We start from the raw sequence: 21,879 nt of genomic DNA on the forward strand, positions 1-21,879 counted from the left end.
GTTAGTCTGCCGTTAGAGTCAGTACAGTCTGTAGCTGTATCCCAATTTCATACTAATCATATACAGCAGATGTTTCAAAGTCACACGTCCTCTGAGTCTTGTCACTTGCTAGCTTATGGCTAATGTACAGTAAAGTAATCTGGCTATTTGGGGTGAATAAACACTCTGCGGGTGAAATGCTTACACAAATGATCATGCAGTCAAACTAGCTGGTGTTGAACACACATCTATCTGACGTGACTCAGGCGTTCAAGGACAAGGTTACATCTTTATCTTATTCAGGAAACTTCTTCCTCACTCACTGAATCTCTCCAGGAAGTTAAAGTGACGGGCGACCAAACGAAACGCACCGGGAACGCAAAGGTCTAGTCGTTTTAGACATGTTAATGCAGAAATCTTACATATCATATCTTTAAGCTTTAACATCTGTGAACACTTCCTCTCGCGTTGCATTGCGGGACATCACTGTCCATCTGGGATTAAGAAGCAGCTTGTGTGTATGTTTTGGCCTGAACTTGTTTGTATGCAGCACAAATGCATTTCCTGCTCAGTAACTCGATCTCCACCACATGTGTTGGACGCACATCGTGTTCAGACTGAATGTGCACTCAGCAGATCCCCTCCCTCCTTCTCACCCTCCTGCTGATCGTCACAGCAGCACACACAATGACATAAACAGACGAGGAAACAACGCAGCTGTAAGGCGATCCCGAGAAACCGTCGAGCTCACCTTTGGTTTTGTGGTAGGTGAACTCGTGGTTGGTGAGGCGAAACCATCTCTTCTTGAAGTTCTTCATTCCAAAGCGGTTTCTCCCTTGTGCTCTCTTAATCATGAATCTGAGGGCGAATAAAACATTCACAGATGAGCTTCATGTTTCACAGAGAATGTGAATGTCTATAGTGCTAAAATAATGCAGAAACCGAATGTAAAGAGTTTAAATTAATTACTTTATTCTGGTTAAATGAATCCTGTGCAGTCAATAGCCTACATTATCATTCCATTGACATGCTTGCCTTGTATTCATCGCTGCTGTACATAACTTCAGTACAGCACTCATAGATTGAGCAGTCTATGAGTCCAAAAGGAGATGGGTCAGCGGATCAAAGGTACCAGTGTTTTTGCATATTTTACTATATAAATCTATAAATTGTGTACAAGTCATTACTGACCTTTTGCCAAATCATAGCACAAGATTTTAGACTGACTTACTCTCAGCCACTGGTTTCAATGTCTTTACCGGAAACTTGAGCTAGCTAATCCACGACACTGAAAAATTCACGTTATTCATGTCATGTGGTAATGCAGTCAGAGACGGGAGCATTTGTAAATGCTTCTTGTTGCTGTTTTAAAGTCCCTGAACCTCGGAGCCTGAGCTGCTGAACTGCAAGAAATTAGAGCTAAAACAAGACAATTAAAGGGTAACTCCACCAACTTTACACATTAAAGTGTGTTTACATGGAGTACTACCTACTAAAAAAAGTAGTGTAAATCCTTTCGGGGCTCCAGAGGAAGCTGCATGTAATCTGATAAATTGCTTTTCAGTGATGTCACTCAGTGGCTAAGTTGCATTGTGGGTAATGTAGGCACCAGATTTAGCAATATAAGACAAAGACAAATTAATTGAATATATTAAGAAATAACAATCAGCAGGTGAATTAACAATGGAAACTGTCAGATGCAGCCCCACAACAAACATTAAACTTCCATAAGCTTACTGATTTTCTGACAACATCCAAAAGCAGCTCCGCTCCGCATTAAGCATGCATTAAGTCCACTATGATGGATTAGCTACCCCGAGGACTTTTACAATCTCTTAATTTATTTTCAAACTGTAATAAAACAAATGGAACCAGCGGGTGCCTGTATGTCGAAATCAATCTAAAATTTGATGATATGCTTGGGAAATGTTCGACAGCATTATTAACATGCTAAAACATGTAAAAACACCGGTATGGTCCTTTAAGGGAGAGTTAACACCAGGATGTCTTTGTTTTAGAGTTGGAGGACCACAGGATACATGGAATATGAAGCACCGGGGTTATAAACACCAGAATTACTGCTCTCCTAAAGGGAACAAGACTTTTTCACACTACTGAGCCAAAAACGTGCTGGTTTCACATCTGCCTGTGCTGGAGACTCTCCTGCGTGGGTAGTGATATGGTCCCAGTCTTGAGGAGGGATATAGAGGGTCAGGATGCGGGCAGTTATGAGATCCCAGAAATGTTTGTACAGTAACCAACCCCTGCTGTCACTGTCACACCAAGCATGTCTGGCACGGCGAGGGCTACCAGCACTATCGTAACGGCACCTACGTAAGCAGGCTTAAAGGTTAACACTTTACTTTATACCACTACAGTGCCCTGAAGGCAGCAGCCAGCTTGATAGGTTGCTTATATATCAGCCAAATATAAAGTAAAGTGCAGCAGCATCTACAGTAGCGCATGATGTTGGCAGGAGAGAAAATGGCCGGCTTGGTTTTGGGGGGGGGTTTACAGTGCACACACAGGGGGTCACAAGGGCAAAGCCTTTACATAGAGAAGCTCTTACCTGCCCTTCGTGCCTTTTGACCCCTTCCCATCAACCCTCTTTATAGTGAGTTTTACACTCCTACGCCCGGTAGCAGAAACAAAAGAGGGTGGGGATGTTGATGAGTGAGGCGCTGGCACAGCTACTATCAACTCTTCTGCCCTTTACAACCTCATTAGAAGTATCATCAACACAACAGCCCATGTGTTATTAGAACGTGCTCAGTTTACAGTCTGCGACGGATCTTTACTGTTCACTTTGGAAATGACCATGAGGGGTCAAAGAGGCAATGGTGAGTTCCAGTTTCAGTTTAGTGACAACTTAAAGTAGTTTATGTATAGAGAGGCAAAGTCACCCTCCATGGGACCTTATTTCGAAAAAAAAAATAGCACAATAGTCAGTGGTATACTTCAATAGTTTTATGACGAATTGCAACTTTCTCAAGTTGAAAATCTACCTTTTAAAATGACAAACTTCAACTGTAATATCCATGAAACGGGATTAAACAATTATTTAATTACAAGGTCCAAGACAACCTTAATAAGGCAGTAAAATGACAACAATGAAGTTGCATAATTAGCAGTGAAAAGGTGACTGACGTTATGGTAACAGCCTCAGTACAGAAGACACGTTTACTATGATTACAAAAGCTAAAATTGCCATTTAATAAATTCCCCTATTTAAGCTAAATGCACATTTGTGCAACTTCATAGCGGTGGTAGTGAGAGGGCTGTTTATAGGCATTTGCTTTGCTTTGATTTGGGGCGTTTCCTTCCTTGAATATCAGTTCAACAATAATTTTCCTCCTTACCCCTCCTTGAGCATGATCGGTGTTTCAATACTCTTCTGATCCCATTTCCCAGAGGTGGAGATCAGGTCCAGGAACTGTGGAGGGAAGCATGAGTTGTCATATATCAACATTCTCTAAAAATGTCTCCACTATTAATCAAAAACACTTGTTCATCTGAGTTTATCTGCATCTGATTTACAAGACAAAAAGAATATCTGATCACGTGTCAACAAACTGGCCGAGATATGTTATGTGTTATAAGGAAAAACAGGGGACACTCACATTCTTCACAGCGTCCGCATATTTCTGCTCGTTGAAGTAGTCATAAAATGCAGCCATGTAAGACTCTTTGAAATTGGCCTTGACAGGAATAAAAGAACGGAAAACAGAGAGAGAAAGTTCAGCAAGTTGTGAGTGAATTCCACTTTTTAGACTCAAATACAAATGAAGTCTAGTTTAGTCACAGGAATGAAAATAGAAAAATACACTCACAGATTTAGACTTGGCGAGACTTCCCAGAGTCTGGATCGTCTTGGAAATGAGGGTGAGGGTTCGAGAGGTGGCTGGATCCTAGCGAGACGAACAGACATGGAATTAAATGAAGCCAATTATTAGAAATCAGCCGTCCCACAAGATGAAAAAAATGAAATGTGAACATGAAAATATTCAAGAGAAGTATTCAAACTCTAAGGAACGCTGAGGAAATCTGCTGAGGAGAATCAAGTTACATAATCAAAACATTTTTACTTGTTGGTGTGGTTGTTTTAAAAGTCAGACTCACTGGATGGTGCGGCCGTAGATGGAACAAGTTGGGCGAGAGGATGGCTGGAGCGAAGAAACGCAGAAAAATGAAACTGCTCACCGCTGTGTATCGGACATCTTGGTCCACTAGAGAGCAAAAAAACAAATAAACATCATCAGACAGACCGATATTGGAAATTTTTTATCATCGGCTAATCGCAGGGCTCCTTCCTCTTTCCATAGTCAAATTCAAGCACTTTTCAAGCATTTTCAAGGGGCACTTTATTTAAAATCCCAGCGCTTTTCAGTCCTTGAAAATACCACAACTAAATTTGAGCATTTTCGAGGATTTCCAGCACCTGTATGAATCCTGCAATTACCAGTATTGTTGAAAATAGCTCATATATTGAGCCAATACCAAGAAGCCAAATTGCTTGGATTCTCTGATCCGGTAGGTGGTGGTATGCACCTTTTAAGGTTGGTTTGTGATCAACCAGTATCTACTAAAGAAGAAGGAAAAGGAGAAGAAGACCAAGCGCAGCACGCTGTTGACACGCTCATGACATCAAAATGCTGCACCAGCCACACGTAGACTAAAAAGACAAACATGTCATTGCCGGTGTGGGCAGACATCTTAGTCTATATTTTCCTCAAGTGTGCAGAAACTAAAGGTTATGAACTTATTTTTAAAAGAAAAAGAAAGAAATGATCAATGCCATCAGAAGCAGGTCATCGGTTATCAGTATCGGCTGAAAATAATCTGTACCGTCCATCCCTTGTACGTATACTGAAGAAAATAAACATTTTGTAAACTCGTCGGCTGGCCCAGATGTTTGGTTGGCATGGCACAGATATAAAAACAAATATTTCTATCATATTTAGCAGCTTGTTCCTCCTGTGACTGCAGTGCCCTGTGGCTGCCAACAGGGGGCAGCAGAGTATATGACACTAGGTGAACATGCTGTAGTCAGCATGCCACAAATAACCATAATAAGTGTGTAGGAGGCTTAATTGTTTTCAGGTTTGACACAAATAGCAGAGCGCAGAGTGTGTCCTTGGAAATCATGCACGTCCTGTTCTTTATTATCCACTTCCCGTTCCTTATTCACAGCCTGCTTTCTTTTCTTCCTCTCTCTCTCTCGTAAGTCATTCAGGAGGTAAGTTACCTTCGAAGCGGGTGGCAGCGGACTCTCTCAAAGAGAAGAAGATATCGCACATGACGGTGGGACAGCGGACGCCAGAGGTGGTGATAACGCTGAAGATGCGGTCGACGTAATGGCGAAGGTTTTCCTGAAGAGGAGAGGAGGCAGGGCAGATATGTCAGATAACACAGTGACCACACACACACACACACACACTCAAAAACTAACCCACACACTGATCTTCTTACCCTGTTCGTCTCCAGGTTCTCTGACTCTTTAAGCTTGACCGGGTCGATTTCACAGGGTTTGTGTTCTGCGCAGATCTGTGAAGTTTGAATAAGACGTGAAATGATTTGAATCAAGAAATGAAAACAGTCTGACTTTTAGCAAACAAAGCAGGGAAAAAAACCTGAAACTATCGCAGCGTCATACCTCGTCTATGATGGGTTTGAGTGTGACTTGCAGATAGTGCATTCCTGCCAGCTTCATGGTCTCATCGATGCACTTGGAGGTCAACGAGTTTCCCCGGAAAATGGTGTTAGGATCCCTACACGGAGAGAGGCAGAGGCAGGGTGTGTTTGTTTTTTGAGTACAAATCAACACTGCAGCTTAATAAACAACGTGATTTTATATGAGTCACTTAATGAATTGAATTAATGTGGCCACCTATAATTTACACACAAAATGCTAAGCTTGTTGATATCCGAATATGACCTCATTCCTTAAGTCATTTTAATTAATAATCTAGCGTATATGGAGTGAAATTCATGGATTGTGAACTGACAATTTGACAAGACACTCACTGCGTGCGGTTGACTTCAGCGTGAGCGATGGCGCTGATAAAAGGCACAATCTTGCCATAGTGAAGAAACAGACGTACGAGGGGAATGGCGGCTTCTTGTTTCTCTCGACACACCTCCCCCAGAATGTGAGCTGTGGACGCCGACACGGGCTGAAGACGCAAGAGTAAACCTGGAGTTAGTGACAGAACAAGATGCTGCAGGACACCAAAATACACCTGAGCAGAGCAGGTTTATGGACACGTACCCCAACATTAGCAGACTGCAGCAGTAGATCTCTGAGGGGAGTGTAGTGTTCGGAGGGGAAGACGTGGTCCTCGGTGTAAACGATGTTCAGACGCAGAGAGCCGAGCTCTTCTACCTTCACTGACTTCCCTCCGTTTTCCCTCGGCTGGAGAAAGTACCTGAAGAAGAAAAAGTACAAAATATATTATTAGATTAGACCAATCAGATCTGACCACTGATTGGATTTTGATGGTTTTACAGCCTGCAGCTTTATATTTTAGGTTCACTCTCACTGCTCTCATCGACCTCATTCCCAGCATCTGTTTTCAGTGAGTTTCAGCTGAGAACAGAGGTATTTACTTGGGGCGACCACAAACACGACTCCAAATGAATGCTAATGTTGTTCTGTATCTACTTGATGTGTAAACCAGGGTATCTGTAGGTCTTGAAAAGTCTTAGAAAGCAACAAATTCAGTTCAAAAAGGTGTTTTTGTTTGTATTTCTTCAAGATTTATGTCGTCAAAACACGAAACAGTGAAGCGTCTCTCTAGAGAGAAAACATAATAAAACAGTCACTGAAGGAATAAGCATCGATACCATGCTTTTAAAAGATTGTCAACTCTTCAATAATAAATCAATATAACATTTATTGGGAATGTTTTAGTAGGAAACTTTTGACATCTATAAACAATAAATGTGACAGTAGATTGACACTGTCACTAGTGCTGGCCACAGTAGCTGAGGAACGTACAAGAAGAAGGAAGAAGGAAGGGTGATTACGTCACCCAGTCCTTCTTTGGGGCTAGACTGTGGTGACAGCTGTGTTGAAGTCACTGGGGTAAACACGCTAAAATCCAAAATAACTACTTTGTATGGTTACTGATGAAGAAGCGCCTCAGAGAGTATGTCAACAACTGATCGTAGATTAACAGCAAAACTCAGTGACGTAATGACTCCCAGTAGCTAGGAAGCTCATCAGCTCATCACACAGTACATGTGAAAAGGGTCTTTAATTTCAATTTATACAACACATTTAGCATATCAACTCAGAGTTGTGTTTACAAATTTGTTTCCCAGCCACCATTTTGGCTAAGAAATGAATTAACGAAGGTATATTTGTGTTGTGTTACTGATGTTTTCTCATTCAACGTAGGGAATAATTAGTATACTCTGAACTGGACTGTTCGTTCTTGTTCAGCTGTCCATAGCAGTGCGCCCGCCATTCATGGAGGCAAAGTGTTGAGTTTTCCAAAAGCAACATGTAGTGCGAAGAAAAATACAAAAACAGGCTCTGTGGGGTCAGGAATGCCGGAAAAGAGCGTTCATGCTCAGTGAAATCTACCCTACAACTTTAAACGAGCACTGTTGTCGGTGTTGATACTTGTTGCCGCGGTTACACATGCTCTGAATGTCAACGATAATGAATTCAAACCCACCCAGCTCCAGCAGGGGGGAAAAAACCATAAAACGGACCCTAATGATTGACGGGTCAGGAGTCGAGTGTGAAAGGACATGATGTGACGTGTGAGTGGGTGATGTTCCTCTCACCATGCGTCGTGGACCCCAGCTTGACCCAACACCCGGAGAGGGACACGCACACCTCCCAGAAACTCGTCCCCAAACTTCAGGTTGCTGGCGTTCCACAGATCCACCCTGAGCACAAAACGCAGGGTTCAAACACGGGAGACGCTTCAAACGACACCGTGATCGGGGCTGAGACTGACAGCTACCGACTCACCTCAGTGCCAGCTTGTCCACATCCTCTTCTTCAACATCAAACTGCCGCTTTGTGTAGCTTAATGGCCGCGTCACCTGGAAATGGGAAAAGAGCCATAATCAAGCACACATTAAGAAGTCAGTATTTCCTTCTGGAAGGCTGCGAGGTCAGCCATATGCTGAAAAACATGCTGAAGGGGGCAGAAACAGACCATCATGACTGCTGTTTCAACATTCACAGAATAAACAATCAAGAAAATCATCAGCAAATGAATGAATACAAAAAGACTGAGAGATCAGATGCTACGCTCATACATTACACTGCATGTTATACCCTTTTTTGGTGTGGAAAACCAATTTCTTTGCACATTTTAGTCAGAATTACTAGTTGTTTTGCTTTTAACTAGGCCAAAATGAGCTTCGACCCAAATCCAACTTGATCCACAACCAGATCAGAGCAGAAAGACAGTGAAAAAGGACAATCACATGACACAAACATGATAGATGGGCTTGTTTGCGTGTGGATGTGGACCTCCGTGTGTGACTCGGAGGGGGGCTGCAGGCAGAAATCACCACAGGGTATGCAGGGTCCTGCTCATGTGGTGGTGGGGAACAAATGAGACAGTCTTGTCAGATTGAAATCAATGGGCAAGATTGTTTGGTGGTTTGTCTGAATCAATCATACTCTTGTCCTGCTGTCTTCTAGCGCTGCAGCGGGAAGGCCACAGGGAGGGGCGACACAAAAATGTCAGAGCAGTGCTGCTGCTGGTGATCGAGGGTTAACGGGGGCAGTGTAAAAGAGAGTCTGAGCGTGAATGAAAAATAACTCTAAATATAAACTCATGAATATAAATGAATGCAGACTGTTTCAGTTGTTTCAGAGATATTCAGGAAAGAAAAACACTGCAAATATTTATGTTGATGAAGGTTCTCAGTCATCCAGGTCATGGTACTTCTAGGTGCTGTATCGTAGGCAACTGGACGTGTTTCAGTTTCTTAAAGACGTTTCACCTCTCATCCAAGAGGCCTCTTCAGCTCTAACTAACTGGAGGGGAGTAGGCTGACTTTTAAACTCTGTGTGGGAGTGTCCTTACAGAGTCGTTAAGGACACGTGTGAGCTCTGAGTTTCAGAGTCGTTAGGGCCACTTGTGGGTCGTTGACCCAACCGGTCTTCATATGGGTTGCAAATATTTATACGTTTCCAGTTGCTTTTGCTTATTTTCCTGAAATCTAAACAGTTACAGTAGTAATGGTATGTGGAGGATTTGGGATTTTGTTTTGAGAGCAAATCCCTGCAGCCAGGTACCAAAATTAGAAGTGTATAGATTATTTAAAACCGCGTATAAACGCCCATGGCTTTGTAAAGAAGATATCGATTACATATGGTTGCTTTGTTCACTTGTCCACATACTTTTGACCATGTAGTGTATTCATGAGCCATCACTATCTCTCTGGCTTTGGCTGATCCCCAACATGTGAACGTATCTTTACTTTGGCAAACAAGGTAATGATAAATCACACATACCTCAAAATAGAAAACCTCCTCAAACTGTGGATTGTTGGTTTTCCGCTTCACCTTGGTCTTCTTGGCTTCCGACCTGAGAGAAGCAGAAGCCACATTTGAATCCAAAGTTAATAAATAAACAGCGATAAGCAAAGCAGTGTGTGTTATTGTTGAAATCATGTCATAATGTGTGAGAGATCTGACCTTGAAGGTCCTAGTAAGGAGACAGCAGCGTAGGGATCACATTGGCCGTTGACGATTGGGAGACCTTGGCACTCCAGCACTCTGGAAACACACACAAACCATGAATCGATAAGCATACTGCGGTAATAGAGTTAACTTGCATGAACCTACAATTAGCATAATTAGATTGATGCAAATTTGAATGCAGCATCAGCACTGTATGATCTCATTCAATGTCATTTATAAAAAACTGGAATGGCACAAAGACAGTTTAAAGAAAGAAGCATTTTGTTATTGACCAAAACATCATATCCAGTTGGCCGTCCCCTTCTCACCGACATAAAACATCTGGTCCATTCATACTGTGGCTCACTCCCACGCTGGGAGTCCTTGCTAGTAAATGTTGGACCACGTTAAGAGCTCTCAGAGAGTTTTCTCAGCATGTGAAAATGGCCCCTAGTGTCAGTGTGAGGTGTGTCTGTATGTATGAAGGGTAGAAAACGGCAGAGATGAAAAGAGATAGAGGGAAGTAATTCCATTTGAGCTGCTGGCGCAGAGTTGTGCCAATTTCAAATCCTGTGTGATCCAGCAACTACACACACAGCAAAAAGACCACTCGAGAGAAACCAGAGAAAATAAAGTAAAAAGCAGGAGAGAATATCTTGAGGAAAATGTACAGACTTCTGACTGTATGCTAGAGAGATCAGGATATAAGGGAGCTATAGAAAGCAAAGCTCACTTAGGATTTAATGGTCAAACGTGGGTCCAGAGTAGGATTCAAGTTTCTCACATCACCAAAGAAAGACGAGCTTTTGTCTTTCTAGTTCTGCAGATGTTCCTCTGTACAAACCCAATTGTATACATTCATGCATGTGAACATCTATACAGTCATATAGAAAAATATATTAGAAAAAAAATATGGAAAAGGAAAGTTTTTTTTTTATTGAAAGACCATTTTATAACCATTTTTTTCTTTCAGTGTTTTATATCGGTTCTTGTGCATGTAAAAGACCTTAAAAGTTAAAAGGTCTAAGTCCACACCAAAAGAAGCTCCTTTCTCCCACAGAAAACACTGGTCCTCACACTATGTCACCGTGTCACGCATTTGTAAAATGTATGCCTACGTTGTATTTAAGTATGGGAAACATTGTTGTCATTCCAAGACAGTGCAACCTGCGAAAAAAGGAAAAGTTATGTACTGGTTCGTCATATGCAAGGTTCGTTTCAGCGTCCGCTGTTTCACACATTGTAAACACAGACTACAATCAGACAGATGCCTAACAGATGTTTGTTTCACCAGATTATGGTACTTTACTACAGATTTCCTACTTAATTATTGGCACTGGAACTTGACTTGACTACAATATATCTTATTATGCTTTTAATTTGAAATATCTATCTATCTATCTATCTATCTATCTATCTATCTATCTATCTATCTCCCTTCCTCTCCAATGACATCATACTGTAAGGGGATTAGCACCCAAACAGGACAGGACACCCAGCGGGACGAATCACTTCCTGTGTGTCACGCTGACGCACCACTACTCACACCACATGATGAATTACACAGCAAGTCGCTGCGCTGCCCACAACTGAACTGACACACATGCAACAGCTTGCACCATCCTGCTGACACACACACACACACACACACGCGCACACACACACACACACACACACACACACACACACACACACACACACACACACACACACACACACACACACGCACACACACACACACACACACAATCACACACACCCACACACAGGTTCCTAATAAGGAATAAGGAGTGGGCTGGTTTAAGCATCACTAATGCCAGAGCACTTCCTGTCCAATAAGCTTGTTTATATAACCCCTGCTTGCCCTACTATCCAACCCTCTCTCTCTCTCTCTCTCTCTCCCATCACTGCTGTGAGCTCTGACATGCCAGACAGTGGTGGCGAGGCAGACTTATTTGTTTTAGTCCACATTACTCACATTAGGTTAATGTGCTTCTTTTCTGCTCCCACGTATCCTGTCAAAAACAATTTCACTCAAACAAGAGGGAAACCAATTACATCATAGCACCGAAAACCGCACACAAAAAGCGGATGTGATTACGAGCGTGTCATTGACGGGTGAATCATTCCAAGTAAGTTAAAATGAAATATTACGCAGCGAGCATTTCCAAAAAGCATTCGGTCATGCTTCTTTTCCACGGATGTCATTCATGGCATTTCGCAACCAACTATATTTCTGTCTGTCAGCGTTTTCCAGCCGTGGGAGAAGTATTTAGATATTTTACTGAAAGATAGTATATGTCACATTACTTTAAGTTTTTTTTTTAAGCTTTTACGTGGATAAGTCAGCTTAGAGAGATGACAGGAAATTTGGGGGGGGGCGGGGGGGGGGGACGACAACATTTCCATATTAAAATGTCTAAAAATGACTTGACCTCTATTGTATGATTTGTTGAGTTGTGTTCTTACATTAACCCAAATGTTTCCAACAATCCCTTAGATATTAATATTTTTTTTTCAAGGTAAAGGTCACCTGTCGCTGTAACTTCCGGGAGAGAGTGAAACAGTGAAGAAGAGAGTTTGTCTGCCACCAGGCCTGCGGCCACCTGGGAAGAAGAAGGTTAACTGGCCATCGATTTCTATTATAGACTAAATGATTGAATGAACTCGTGTTTTGTCCTGTGTTGTTGTTATTTGCGACTCTGAGGTAAACAGAAATGATCTTTCCTGATAACAGAACGTTATCTTTGCAACAGCGGCACCAACAATAACACCACTTGGAAACACTAGGGAGGAAAAGTTGTCTGTTTCTATTCACACTAATAAAGGACAATCCAGGTCAATGTCAAGGCTGCTTTAGGGTCTTGGTCAGTTCTACAGAATGTGTGTAAAACAGTTGTATAAAGCCTGTTGTGGCTCCAGAGGGAGCTACGCGGATGGGGACGAAAATTAAATTAATCTGAGGGCGTGGAGTTGGAGAGAAGTGAGTTGTACCCCGCTCTTCATTCCTACCTGAGGCTCACGGCTCGAGGCAACATTAGCCGCTAGCTATAAGTATGTTATATAATACACCTGACTCTCTGACCAAACTGTCTGCGTCCAAGTTGCATTGTGGGTAATGTAGGAAGAAAAATGTATGGAATAAAAAATACAATGTCTGTTGCGTTGTTTTTGATGCTTGCTTTTCAACTGTCTTATCGTGAGTCCAACAGAGTGGAAAGTACTTGTTATGTAAAGACTGACCACGAGAGTGATCCATCATTATACATTATATAATTTAGTAATTATTACAGATACAATGTCTAAGCAGTATTTAGCATTGTAGTTGTTGGAAGCAATTTTGATTTCAGCTTTATAAACTGTTATAATCTACAGCAATGCATCATATTTTATAAGATGATTGGTTTTCTTTTGTAAAATCGTAATCTTTTAATTAAGCGTCAACTCCAGCTATCAGATAAATCCAGAAGAGTAAAAAGCGTCAAATGTAAACAGGTGGTTACGTTTATCAGCTTGCTTTTGATTGGTCAGTTTGGTCTGTAGAGCTGAATGGACGCAGCTCTCTCTCTCCGTCTCCCTCGTACACGTGTCTTCCTAGAGAAATCTGACTAGATGACCTTCGCCTCTAAGCTCCTTACCCACAGTGTGCTCTGGGAACGGAGCCACGCTGGCTCATCATCAGACTGCTGCATGTCACAGAGGAAGAAATGGAGAGCAAACAAGCGCACACACACACACATACATACACACATACATACAATAATCCATCCATAAGCATATCATTGATCCCCTGCAAACACTAAAGTTCACACAACACGTGTGTATAATCACTTTTTACACGCACGCGGCAACACAAAGGAGTTCACCATTTCACGACTTCCACATTCACAAAAACATTGATTCAAACATTCTGAAGCAGATTTATTATTTAAAAAAAAACATCGTCTCACTGCTGGTGTTGCTGGGCAACAAGCCATGCACCTTGTAACCAGGACGATGTGCTGCATTGAGTATATTTATCCAATATATAGCGCTCTCAAAACCCCCACTTCCTGCTAACAATCACAAATTTTACAGAGCCAATAATTATAGCTACATGACTCAACAGCTGTCAGTAATGACAGAAAATGTGTCTGAAATCTCAAGTTACGGCTCTGTACTGAGGCTGCACTAAGGCACTTCAGGCTAAATGCTAATGTCAGGGTGCTAACTTTCTCAGAAAGGCAAAGCCATTATATTTAAATCTCTGTCTGGTCTGGCTTTCTGTGGTTGTTGTCTTTTTTTGTCATTGGTGTTTTGTTTTGTTTTGGAATGTGGGGTTTGTGTGTTTGGAAGTTGGTTTGTAGTTGTCATTTTGTCAAAAAAAAGAAAGATTAGGCCAACCTGATGATGTCTAGCAGCTATTCACAATGTTTTCTATCTTGTATTAGAATATTAACATGCTAACATTAGCTGATCAAAGGTTATTGATAACATTCAGACACTAAATGTGACCTTCCATCTCCACCCTTCCAGTGTATTCACGTCACAACACAGCTGTTAAGAATCACTAGCTAGCTAGCAAACATTAACATTGCTCTCTCTAGCTCCCTAACGTTAGCTTGTAGAAAGGTGCAGTTTTCCTTCAAAACATTATTATGATTGTTAACTAATATTTTTACAATGTTTGTGGGGTCTACACAAACATAAAAATATTGTATTATTAATTCAAGGCCATATCATTTGGTGTAGAGCAACACATAGAGCACGTGTGTGTGTGTGTGTTTGTGTGTGTGTTTGTGTGTGTGTGTGTGTGTGTGCAGTCTCACCGTGTGGCTAGTTTATGGCTGATGACTCCGCTGTCTGTGATGACTTCACTCAGACGCAGCTCCAGGTGCACTTTTCCCTGCAGAACACACAATAACAACAGTCTGCACACACTTTTAAATTTAAATGTTCAAAAATCTGCAGAGTTTTCATGAACGCCTCAGCGTCTGGACGACACCCCACACTCAGGTGCTCAGTGACAGTTTGGACAGTCGCTGTCAAGATTTACAGATGACAGGTACATACAGTATGTTTACAGGAAATGAAAAAAAGCCCATTACCATCTCATCTTTTAATCTGTAAGGATATATTGTAAGGATGTACAGTATATGTATAAATGTCAACATGCTCAAATAAAAAACACTTGACAACACTCTGTGTGTGTGAAAGAGTTGGCTTGTGACGTAGGGCACATTTCCACTGACTCTGATAACAATCCTACTCCAATCTAAAAATGTCAGTTTGTCAAACCAGTTTCAGGCGTGGTAACAATCCATCTCTCACAATGAATAATCCAACGGGTTCAACGAAGGGTCTCAACTCATAGAAACACGTAATCCTTCAAACATACAGAATTATTAAGCAAACGTGGAGATACATACATGGTTTTCCTGAGAGGGTTTAGAGTTCAGCCGGATTATGAACTCAAAAGTACTGCCGAAAATAAAAAATGAACTATTCACACATAATATACATCCTATATCTAACAGACTGTAGGCCCGCCAGATGTTTCAAGAAAAAACATAAAAAAAAATGATTATAAAGTAATAAAAATGCCTGATTAAATCTTTTTTATAATCTGGTGTGTATAGTTACACATTGCACAGGAGTACAGGGTCAGGAAGACCCTCTAACCCGACCAGTCGGACCACCTCAGGGGGGAGAGGAGAGAGATCCGGGATGGTAATCATGCTAATCCACCTTGGACTCGAGGCTGCCCCTGGCTAATGCCCAGTTGCAGGAAAATGACACGGACAAATGAACTGAGGTTGACCAAACAACATGAAATCAGAGAGTTTTGTGCCCACATCTTTACAGAGACCTGTTTCCACCACAACATCCCGGATCAAGCGGTTACACTCGAAAGGCGGGTCGGGTAGGACGAGGAGAGGTGGACTACATCACTGATGCTCACGAGCGCTCAAAACAGTGTTCCCAGACGTCGAGGCTTTAATATAAAGATGCCGACCATATTATCAACGGAAGATAAGTCACATGCAAATCTCATGCAAATATAAACAGAGCTGAGACAGCACAAACACTAGACAGCTGTCAGACGCCACACTGACAGATGAAAGCACATTTAAGTGTCAGTATTACGCTCTTTGTACTCCAAAATGTTGTGCCAAGGCTGCAATGGACACAGGAGCAAGCATCTGTACTGGTATCTAAATATTTGTTTAAGATACCCAGTTCAATGCTCATGTATGTATGTATAGAAATATGTTATGTCTATGTCTGAGGAGCAGAGCAAGGACAAACAAACTTTCATGTTGTTATGCAACACTGTGCTGTAAAATGCCAAATAAATCACCTTGAACCTTGAAGTCAATCAATAAGGGAAAGATAAGATAAGATCTGTATCATAATAACACTTTACAAGACGTTATTGCTTTTGGACCGTGGCCCGCCATTAAGTCTCGGTTTGGCGCTCGAAAAAAAAAATTGGGGGCAGCCCTGGTTAAAAAACTCATCCATTCACACTCGCTCATCTTTGATAAATTCCTGTGCGAAACAATAACACACAAACATGAAACGAGTGGCATTCCTCCACCGACCGAGACGTCGTATGAGAATAGCTGCGAGCCTGAACGTCATGCTGAAGTTATTTTCCCTCTCGAGTGATTGGATTAATGACATAATGACAGTGTAGCGCTGCAGCTGTCTAGAAAAGCTCCATTAATTAACGGCATCAGTATGCAAACTCACAGGCGTTTCTCTTTCTGGCTGATTCAAGCAGAGGGAACAAACACACGCACTTACACATGTGCGCACACAGGCCAAACAATGTGTCCTCTATTGAAAAGAGAAGAGAGACACTCTATCTTCCTACTTCATTTGATCCATCTCCCTCGCTTTCTCTCTTTTCTCCCATTCTCTCACACATCCTTCCTCTCCCCGGCTCCTCGGATGAATGTGTCTCTGTTTCAGATCCCTGCTCCAGGGCTACACACACCCATCTGTCTGCAGATGTTACTGTTCTCTGTGTATCTGACTGTCTCACTGTGTGTGTGTGTGTGTGTGTGTGTGGTACTATGTGCTGGGTGTGTGCGTTCCTGTCTGTGCGTGCATGCGTGTGTGTGTGTGACCATGCGTGTGGGTGAGTGAGACTGCTGCATACTGAATAGTAGAAAATGCTGCTCATGTATTAAATCAGCATGTAAACAGCTCCAAATGTGATTACTGGGCGATTTCAGAAATCAAATATGATATTTGGCAGCAGAAATGTCACAAAATAGAACAAGTTTTATTTGTCTTCAGGGTATTTTCTTAAACTGAGGGTGAAAGTTGTATCTGTGAGCACAATAACACTTTTCAGCTTGTTTATAACTGCATACTGCGTGGCCGATAAAACGTGCCATTCAGAAACTGCTAGTAAATGCCGCTTTTAAATGATTCTTGTGTTTGGACTTAAGTCTGGTGCCATCTTGTTTGTTTCGCCGTGTTTTAAGTACATGAGCAATGTGAAAAAACTGTGAACCTTTGACCTCAAGCTTACCAAGAAGTGGTGACAGGTGTGTGCAGCCAATGAAAACAGTCACACCATTTAGAAAAACTCAGACAACGATGTTATCTTTACTGACAAGAAAAGTCGATCAAGTGCGAACATGGAGATTGAAAGTGAACAACTGTCTCTGAATGTTCCCCAAAAACAACTGTGAATGACGTGCTTTTACCTTCAAGAAGGTTATTTCTGTAACATTCAGTGGTGTCCTGTGGAAAATGTTGATAGAAGCTGTGTTCACAGCTCTTATGGAGGTGAATCAGGTGAACCACTGAACGCCAGGTGAGTTTGACCCTGCAGGAACACGGATGTTTCAGGTGCACACACGCTGTGTTTGTTTGGGTTCTGCCCTGCTTCAAACGTTAACATGCAGACACACTATCGCTCATACTGTATGCAGGCTATCTGTCTCAGGGCTGGGCCTTGTTTGAGAAGTTTTGAGATGAGTCAGTTTACAATACATGAATTCAGATACCAGAACAATACTTTTTTGATACGTTTGATACGGAATACAAACACGTTTTTCTAGAAAAAAAACATACTTTTAACAGAAGACACCAAACTTCTCTTGCGAAAGCGACTTTATGTAACTTTTGCTCTTCGGTAACAGCATCTCTTGTGGTCGCAAGTGACAATTACAAGATAAAGGTAAATATATTAATACTGAAATGTGGTTTAACTGTAAACTAAAGCTCACAGAGTTCAAACGACAAGATATTAGCCCCGATCTGCCGACAAAAAGCTCCACATCAGAGACAGATCGACTCCCGTGACCGACGATCCGTATGTGTGAACTGTTCAAAGATGCGATCCAGGAGCTCGGGGACAGCTCGCCGACGTGTTGCTGACAGCCGCTGGATATCTAGCAGTGCTAAATATCTGTTTGAGTGGCAGACGGGTTGGGAAACCAGGAACAATCGACCGCCAAAGAGAGCTGCTTCTCTCCTGCTTGTTTTTCACATTTAAAGCCTACGTATGAATGGAAGGCTGCGAGACTTTTAATGTAAATATTCTGGAAGAAATGTGGCGTTTAACATCAGTTGTACTGAAGTTTTTATTTTGCATTATTTAGATAAAAAGTCCAGTCTCTAAACATAGCCTGTCCTGGCGCTCTCTGCCACTTCTCCACTGAGACCTATTTAGATTTCACAGCAGCCTCGCTTTAAACACAAGCAGCTGTATGGAGCTGTACGCAGCTTTTCCTATCAACGAGGACTGCAACTATGATTGTTTTCTATGTTGAGTAATCTGCTGATGATTTTCATGATCAATTCATCGTTTATTCTCGAAGTCCAGTCTAAAAATTGCTCGTCCCAATTTCCCGAGGCCCAAGGTGAAGTCTTACTGTCAAAGAAAAGCTGCAAATCCGTACACGCATCAAGGTGGAAGCAGCTAATGTTTGACATCTTTGCTTGAAAATGTATCGATTCTCGCTCTCGTATCATTCAGACGTCATTTGGTTGATACCCAAAAAGCATCCAGTTTATAGGTGCCATGTGGTTTCTGTGGAAGTGCTGAGTAAAGAGGAAGATCAAGAGAGAGTGTTTTGTAATTTTTGTGAAAATGTGTGATTGTGTGTGTGTTTTCTCTCTGTACTGACCTGCACCTCTGAGTCAGCGCTGACAGGTTGTAGCTGAAACCAGGTGTCTTTGCCGTGGTATTTCTGCAGGTCCTCTTTCTTCACCGCAACCTTGCCTGCGCACACATCAACACACAAAGGCAAATGAGCTCAAAACACAACATCAACTGTCAACACCCACTCACGCCCACTCAGATACCGTCAGTCCACACGCCCGTCCGCCTTTTAATTCACGTACGCAGCCGGTGCAGAAATGCTCGCAAAGTACAACGCAAGTGGCCCGGAAATGACCCCGTCATCTCTGCACTGAGAGTAACAGTTAACTTTCTGTTTACAACACCCACAGACACACCAACACACACACACACACACACACACACATAACCAAGAGCAGTGATCGTGCTGAAGATAAATCATACCCTGACAGAGGTTTTTCAGTTTGTGGTTGGTGGTCACACACACACACAAATACAAACCAACCAATACACACAGACACACCCAATAACACTCATAAAAACATCCGCCCACACAAACAGACACACCTTTGTGATGCGAAAACTGTAGCTACTGTAACATCAGATGTACCAGACTCCATTGAAAAATGTGCCACTTTAAGGCTAGAATCATGCAAACTTTTGCCTACAGCTCATTGAAATATTTAGATTATTTAAATATTTTAAAATATAAAGTATTTATACTGTTTTAAAATGTTAGATATAAATGTTTAAATACAGTGTATGATATAAAAATCATCTAAACATACAGAACATTAGACACAGATGTGGAATTGGTTTAATATTTAACAGTGTTGTTTCATGGCACACACGCTGCTCAGTTCATTTGAATGATTTTAGAGCTGCCACCAACATTTGTTAATCAACCTGAACTAATCTGAATTAAACTGCTGTTTTTTTCAAGCGACAGATTGAAGTGAAAAGACGACAGGAGTTCCTAAACACATTCAATGCTGTTAACTCACCGATACTGGAGTCCCTCCTGAAGACGTCCCTGTCGAAGATGTAGAAGGAGAGGTGTCTGAAGCTACGTGGGATCTCACAGTAGAAGTCCTCCCCGTAGAACGGACTGGAGGTGAGAGGAGACGCAGAGGAAAACCGACATTAGGGACTCTTCTCGTGTGATAGAGCACGTTTGACCATGAAAACACAGCTTGATTATGTGAGAGAAAATGTGAAGAAAACATAATCGTATACAGATTCCTAATCCTTTGTATCATAATTACAAAACTGTCTCTCAAGATTGTTTTCTTGTAATAATGAGATCTGGATCGAATTATCTCATGATTTTAAAACAATAAGCCATCATTATCAGATACAGACTTTTTTCTTCCTTACAAGTTAGGAGGGCTTTACAGTCTTTTATGAAACACGCTGTTATAGATCGAGGTTGAATTTAAATCATTGATGAGCACTGAGCCTCGTTGCATTTACAAAAAGACAGTAATGGAACCAAATGGCGATGAAGTCGCTCTTCTAGATTCCTTAATAATTCATCCAAATATCAGGTAATTGAATGTGACAAGAGCTGAAATAATTCTGTACAATTGTGAGATCATGAAAAAAAGAAAATTAGACCCTCTGCTTCTTTGTGCCATCTTTTAATGACTTTTTGCACAAAATCCCAAATTTTGTTTTGTACAGTATGATCTGTTCTCGTTAACGATAGAGGCGAAACTCTTTCATCATCCTTGTTTAAAAGTGATTGATTTGGACAGATCCTAAATAAAGACTTCATGTATTTACACCTCGCCATGAATCACGAGGAGTCTGCAGCTCGTTTGCCGACAACAATCGGCCTGTTTGTGACAACTGGCTGGAAGATACATCAACTGCACACAGGCTGCCTTTACCTAAATAATGACCATAGAAATCACAGCAATGAGAATCTCGTGAGCTGCGCCCTCAGGACCGCCGCTTACAATTACTCATTTCCTCTGTTAGTCAGTAGACATGAAGACAGAATGAGGGAGGGATGGACAGGACTGACTGACTTATAAACAAAATGTTTTCAGGGGAAAGAGCAGATAAGAGAGAGTAAATGAGGCATCGCCGAGAGAGGTTCGCGGTTGAGCTGCAAATTTCTACACGTGGCTCTGAGGTGAAATAAACAAGTTTGTCTTTTGTCTGTTTGTGACCCAAATGTAGATTTTCCCTGGTTATTTCAAGTCTGGCTATCGTCTATGGGGCATTTCAAAATTCAGCAAACAGACTGTAATTTAGATCACGAATGTAATTAAATAGATGTGAGTTGGTCAGATATCCAAACCCTGCTTTAGGTAAATCAGTATGTGGTGTTCAGCTCAGTGATATCATTCAAATTCATATCAGGATACTCGTAAAGATGTTTTGGTTTTAACATTCCTTGTATCATTATATCGTGGGGGACATTTAAGCAAACAGTAAAGACCTGGCAGGAAATAAAAGGAGAAAGAAAGATTATACAGGATTTTCTCAGCAAATACAGATAAGCAATGATTATCTGTTTTTCATGGTCGCTAACGATCAGATAACTGATAAAGATGGATGATTTATTGTTCCGTTTTCTTCTTCTTCTACTTCGTCTTCACTGGTAGATCGCAAACCAACTTTTAAAGCGCTAACAGCCACCTACAATATCAGAGTTTGTGGATGTTGTGCTTGTTTAGTCAATGAAAGCCATTCGTCTTCATATTACTGGCTGTTTTTATCAGCTAGGATTTCATCAATACCGATAAACAACGGATAACATAAATTTCTCAGCAGCGGTTCGATATATATTGTGCATCACTCCGAATAACTATTTGAGTCTCAAGTATAAACCCAGCTCTGATCTGAGTTTCAACCAAAGAGAAAGTGACTCATTTGACTTTCAGCATACCAGAGCGACTTCTCGATGATCTTGGTCCTGAACACCTCCTCTTGGTCCAGGTTGACGGTGCAGTAACAGTCCCTCATCCTGTTCGGCCCCGGGTACGGAGGGATGTTTTTTGCTTCTCCTGCACAAAGAAAAGGAAGGAGACAGAGAGAGCAGTTATTATTTAGGAACACTGTCGTAAGCAATAGCAGTGACGTGTTTATTCAGGCACACTGCTTTTACTGATTACTTATTTAAGAGCGCTGGAAGCACGCAAAGTTTAAA

General features: G+C 41.6%; 1 protein-coding gene across 2 annotated transcripts in view; it reads right to left on the bottom strand.

The window, feature by feature from the left end:
• rasa3 (RAS p21 protein activator 3) overlaps positions 1-21,879 on the bottom strand; it is a 39,084-nt gene that overhangs the window by 3,215 nt on the left and 13,990 nt on the right. Inside the window, exons 2-19 of one of the 2 annotated variants that reach the window (XM_084363312.1) lie at positions 21,619-21,736; positions 19,724-19,827; positions 18,766-18,860; positions 14,443-14,519; positions 9,650-9,730; positions 9,467-9,539; positions 7,964-8,037; positions 7,774-7,878; positions 6,248-6,404; positions 6,004-6,152; positions 5,633-5,747; positions 5,449-5,523; positions 5,225-5,348; positions 4,099-4,205; positions 3,810-3,887; positions 3,600-3,677; positions 3,339-3,412; positions 731-837 (exon numbers count right to left, since the gene is read on the bottom strand). In XM_084363312.1, the coding sequence (XP_084219438.1) occupies positions 731-837; positions 3,339-3,412; positions 3,600-3,677; positions 3,810-3,887; positions 4,099-4,205; positions 5,225-5,348; positions 5,449-5,523; positions 5,633-5,747; positions 6,004-6,152; positions 6,248-6,404; positions 7,774-7,878; positions 7,964-8,037; positions 9,467-9,539; positions 9,650-9,730; positions 14,443-14,519; positions 18,766-18,860; positions 19,724-19,827; positions 21,619-21,736 (1,791 nt within the window). Of the gene's footprint in view, positions 1-730; positions 838-3,338; positions 3,413-3,599; positions 3,678-3,809; positions 3,888-4,098; positions 4,206-5,224; positions 5,349-5,448; positions 5,524-5,632; positions 5,748-6,003; positions 6,153-6,247; positions 6,405-7,773; positions 7,879-7,963; positions 8,038-9,466; positions 9,540-9,649; positions 9,731-13,272; positions 13,489-14,442; positions 14,520-18,765; positions 18,861-19,723; positions 19,828-21,618; positions 21,737-21,879 lie in introns of those variants that run through there. The other variant, XM_084363313.1, reaches the window with a different exon arrangement.

This window comes from Pagrus pagrus (genome assembly GCF_965226575.1).
Source record: "Pagrus pagrus genome assembly, chromosome: 1".
Taxonomy (NCBI): Eukaryota; Metazoa; Chordata; class Actinopteri; order Spariformes; family Sparidae; genus Pagrus; species Pagrus pagrus.